Source organism: Neomonachus schauinslandi, chromosome 10, assembly GCF_002201575.2.
Source record: "Neomonachus schauinslandi chromosome 10, ASM220157v2, whole genome shotgun sequence".
Taxonomy (NCBI): domain Eukaryota; kingdom Metazoa; phylum Chordata; class Mammalia; order Carnivora; family Phocidae; genus Neomonachus; species Neomonachus schauinslandi.
The window spans coordinates 31891664-31896428 of NC_058412.1; the positions used below are offsets into that span (position 1 = coordinate 31891664).

Below are 4765 nucleotides of genomic sequence, written 5' to 3' on the forward strand. Positions count from 1 at the left end.
TTATGATAGCATTTCTTTAAACTTGAAACACCCATGACTATACAATTGTGATTATTTCTGGGTAGGAAGAAAGGAAATGGGATGGGGGAGTTGTTAATAGAGGGCTTCAACAATTTCTGCAATTTTTTTTTTTAAGATTTTACTTATTTGACACACAGAGAGAGATGGCTAGAGAGGGAACACAAGCAGGGGGAGTGGGAGAGGGAGAAGCAGGCTCCCGGGTGAGCAGGGAGCCCGATGTGGGGCTCGATGCCAGGACCCTGGGATCATGACCTGAGCCGAAGGCAGACCCTTAACGACTGAGTCACCCAGGCGCCCCTGCAATATTTTGTTTTTAAAAACAAAATAGGAATTCCCTATATCTTGGGGGGTGGAGGCGGTTTCTTTATAGTCCGCCTCCAGCAGCGGTATACACTGTTTTCCAGTCCTTTGCACCGCAGGCCCCCAGCTCCGGGGCCGCTCTTCCGGCTCGCTCGCCTCAACCGGCAACAGACCCATGGCGGAGCGTGGGGAACTCGATCTGACCGGCGCCAAACAGAACACCGGAGTGTGGCTGGTCAAGGTTCCTAAATATTTGTCACAGCAATGGGCTAAAGCCCCTGGAAGAGGTGAAGTTGGGAAACTGCGGATTGCCAAGAATCAAGGAAGGACTGAGGTGTCATTTACTTTGAATGAGGATCTTGCAAATATTCACGATATTGGTGGAAAACCAGCTTCAGTCAGCACTCCTAGAGAACATCCGTTTGTCTTACAAAGTGTTGGAGGACAGACATTAACAGTCTTTACTGAGAGTTCATCAGATAAACTTTCATTGGAAGGAATAGTGGTACAAAGAGCTGAATGCCCACCTGCTGCCAGTGAAAACTACATGAGATTAAAGAGATTGCAAATAGAAGAATCTTCCAAACCTGTAAGGTTATCACAACAACTGGACAAAGTTGTGACAACCAATTATAAACCTGTTGCTAATCATCAGTACAATATTGAATATGAAAGGAAAAAGAAAGAAGATGGAAAACGAGCTCGAGCTGATAAACAACACGTTTTAGACATGCTATTTTCTGCATTTGAGAAACATCAATATTATAATCTTAAGGACTTGGTGGACATCACAAAACAGCCTGTGGGGTACCTAAAGGAAATCTTAAAAGAAATTGGCGTTCAGAATGTAAAAGGGACCCACAAAAACACATGGGAGCTGAAGCCAGAGTATAGACATTATCAAGGAGAAGAAAAGAGTGATTAAGAAGACTCTTAACCAGCATACTAACAGAACAACTAAAGGGTGATGAGCTGAGGAAGCACCACTGATACTCAAATACTTGAGTACCATCTGTTGTAGGGGTAAAATGACTGGAACTTTAATTTCCCTAGGTAAATTTTTTAAACAATAATTCTTGTAAAGTTACTCAAGTGTTTTTTTGAGGGAAAAAAATTTATTTATAGGCTTTCATTAAACTAGATTATTCAGAATGGGGTGAGGGGTTGGGGGGGTTAAGAAGGTTTTTCTTTTTATTGACTTTTAAATGTAAAACTAGGAAATGTTTTCTAAATGAGGAATCTCTGTCCTTGTTTTATCTCTGAGGATCTGAGGTGATACAAATCCAAAGTGAATGGCAAAGCAAGAAAAAAGTAGTCAACTACAGAAAGTCTTAAAAGGAATAAAAATCCAAAGTTCCTTATTCTGAAATTGTCAAAGAACAAAGCTGTCTTTATTTATTTATTTTTACAGGTGATCATGTTTCATAGTTACACCCATTAATAAAGAAGAGAGCATTTATGTTTGTACCTAAAAAAAAAAACCAACAAAACAAAACAAAAAAACCAAAATAAAACGGAGACAAAGCAATATTTGAAGCATATTGGAAAAATGTCAACATGTGTTCATGTGGGTTTTTGTGTGTTCATTATTCTCTATACTTTTCCATATGTTTGAATTATTTCAGACTTAAAAATTATTAGTAGAGAATAAAAACCAAATCTCAGAATTCACATAATAGCTATGAAATTGAGCTTGGTGGGCATCTGCTCTCCAGGATACAGGGACTGTCATGAATCTATTACCTTTTTTAAATGAAAAGAATTAGCCCAGGGCAGATATTGGCAAATTACCTGGGGCCATTGGGGACATATTCTCCTTTACTCTACCACCTTTTCAATGCAGATAAAGGTAACGCTCAACTGTATTTGTAGCCCCAGAAAAATACATCACAAAACTTGCAGTTTGTGTGTGTGTGTGTGTGTGCACTTTTATCCTTGACACTTCATGACTAGTCATATATTTTTTTGCATCAGTATCCATCCCATCAAGTTATATACATTTTCCTTATATTTTTTGTCACTTTCTAAAAAAATATTTCATGTTCTTTGGTACTTGGAATCTGTGACTAAAGATATAATTTTTGCCATTTGGGGGACAATATTTGCTAACATATTTTGCTTATGATTAGTATTAATATTAACTTTCCCACACACATTCCTAGATATATGTATATAAAGGGTATTTTAAACATTTTTGGAAGCATGCTTTTCTCATATTCTAAGAGTACAAGGTCTGTTAAAAGTATTTTTTAAAAATATTTTTGAAAGGAATAATACATCATTTTTTACATTTTTAATAAACATTAAGTGGATGAATAAAATCAACTTCCTTTCTTTAATATACTTCAACATGTAGAGTACACTTCAGAAGTTAGTATTAAGTTGTGTAAGTGTCTCAGAAACTTGGAGAAATCAGAATTACCACCCACACAGATTGTAGAAGTTGCATGTGACTTGCTTCCCAACCCAGTAGGTGGCGCTGCTGAGAGCCAACTCTCAGTACCGCTCCTGCTGAACAGGGCTACGTGTAATTTCAAGAAAATCTTGTCTTTGCTGGGTGAATTCTATTGGGATGTAAATGTTCAAAATAGAAACTACAGAGACACAAGAATTTCATCTTAATATTTCAGGGATGAAGCTGTGGGAAGCAAGTCACATGCAGCCTCTACAACCTGTGTGTGTAATGTAATAATTACTATGTGTGTATAGAGCTTTCATATACTTTGTCTCACACAATTCTTATCAGAAGCCTTGATGAAAGTAAGTGTGTGGAGGAACTGGATTCATGTCCAGGATTTCTGACTCCAAATGTGTGCTCTTTCTTTCACTGCGGCTACACTTCTTGGTTCCAGTGTAAACAAAACAAAACAACACAAAAATCTCCATTCTCTAGAAATTTATGTCCATAGACTTGAGACAAATATCTTTCAGAGTGTTATGCTCATGTCTATCTAAGGAAGAAAGCAACTGCTTTTTAATATGAGTATTGGTTTATTCAAGTCACAGGAAAGAATTTAGTGATAGCTGTCTTATTATCCCAAAATACTACCCAAATATTATCCAAAAGTAACACTTTATCTTCTTTTGTACCGTCTTCCAACTTAAAAGGCATTTTGCACAGCATATAATTTATAATTCATCTTCACAATTCTTGAAGTATATGGGATATCATAAATGTATAAAGGAAGAAGCCAACTTCCAAGAAATTCAAACTTCAATTCAGAATATCTTATTTTAAGGTGACTGTGTTTACAAATGTCATGACTCTTCATTTAGAAATTGCCTCTACTTCCCTTTCAAGTATTTTTCATTGGCCAATGTTATTTTAATCCTTTACAGCATAATAGTAGTAGTGAGGGAAAAGGTGTATCATTGAAACCCTTGGAACAGTTGGGTGTGTAATAGTTAGGAGGATTAGAGTTAATATGATCATATAGTACTTATATATTTGAAAGTGAAATATGTAGTCATATTTGGAAAATGAAGTGAGTGCCCATTATTTTTGTAGCATAAGCCACGGAAAGGACGTTTGGCAGAGTTTTTAGGGTGGGATATGGCTAAAAAGGGCGGAGAAATACCCATGTAATGAGAGCCACAAGGGTTGTGAGATCAGAGATTTAGGTCTGAATCCCAGCTCCACAGCATAGTGGCTGTGTACCTGAAGCAAGTTGCTCAGTTTCTGAGCCTCAGTTTCCCCACTGGAAAATTGAGAGAGTAATAATTGTTTTATAGATTTGGTGTGAGGATTTATCAAGTAACATATACAATAGATTGTCTAGAACAGTGTTTGATCCATGGAAGCTATTCAAAAACAAATTTTCTTTCCTTTTTTCTTTTTAAAGTTCACTCACTCAAATAACTGTTTAGTTGCTTTGACTTGTCGCATCGACTTTGTAGCCCATCAGACACAGTTAGGCAAACACAGACTGATTAAAATAAAGGTGATTTTGGAAGAAGGGAGTCATCATAACACTTTTTTTTTTCTTCTGAACTGGGAGAGGGAAGTGTTTCATCTTGCCTGGTTTGGATTGGGGTGGCTTCCCTCCCTGCCAAGTCCTTAGTGTGCAGATCGAAAATGCCAAGTGTTGGGCAGGAGCCAAGTGGTGAGAGGCCAGTAAATGAGAGCCCTCAGGAAGTGCTTGACCTCTTCCAGCCCGCTGAGGGGCATTTAGCACCCATCTGTCTTCTCTCAGCAATGGGAAAGATGCACTCCAAATTTGAGACTGGGCGTGGGTCGGCCGGTAATCCCCGGCTCTTGTGACAGCTTTAACGACAACAATCTTTGAAGGTCATCCTTGTCGCAAGTGCAATATTTAGAAGTTCCCAGGGCAAAGCTGGTTTCGCCAATGGATAGAATCAGGTTCTTTCTTTTACAGGGCTACTTGCCAGATGACTGAGAGGCTCCCTTAGTTGAATATCATACATTTTCAGAAATCCCTCTTTT

General features: G+C 38.1%; 1 protein-coding gene across 1 annotated transcript; it reads left to right on the top strand.

Moving 5' to 3' along the window:
* The first annotated feature begins 465 nt into the window (after window positions 1-465).
* Window positions 466-1283, top strand: LOC110587395 (general transcription factor IIF subunit 2-like). Its single transcript, XM_044918872.1, has one exon. The coding sequence runs from the start codon at window positions 497-499 to the stop codon at window positions 1244-1246; it is 750 nt and encodes a 249-aa protein (XP_044774807.1). The 5' UTR covers window positions 466-496; the 3' UTR covers window positions 1247-1283.
* Window positions 1284-4765: the final 3482 nt, after the last annotated feature.

Coding starts and splice junctions, on each gene's coding strand:
- LOC110587395 (XM_044918872.1), top strand. CDS start 497: ATGGCGGAGCGTGGGGAACTCGATCTGACCGGCGCCAAACAGAACACC.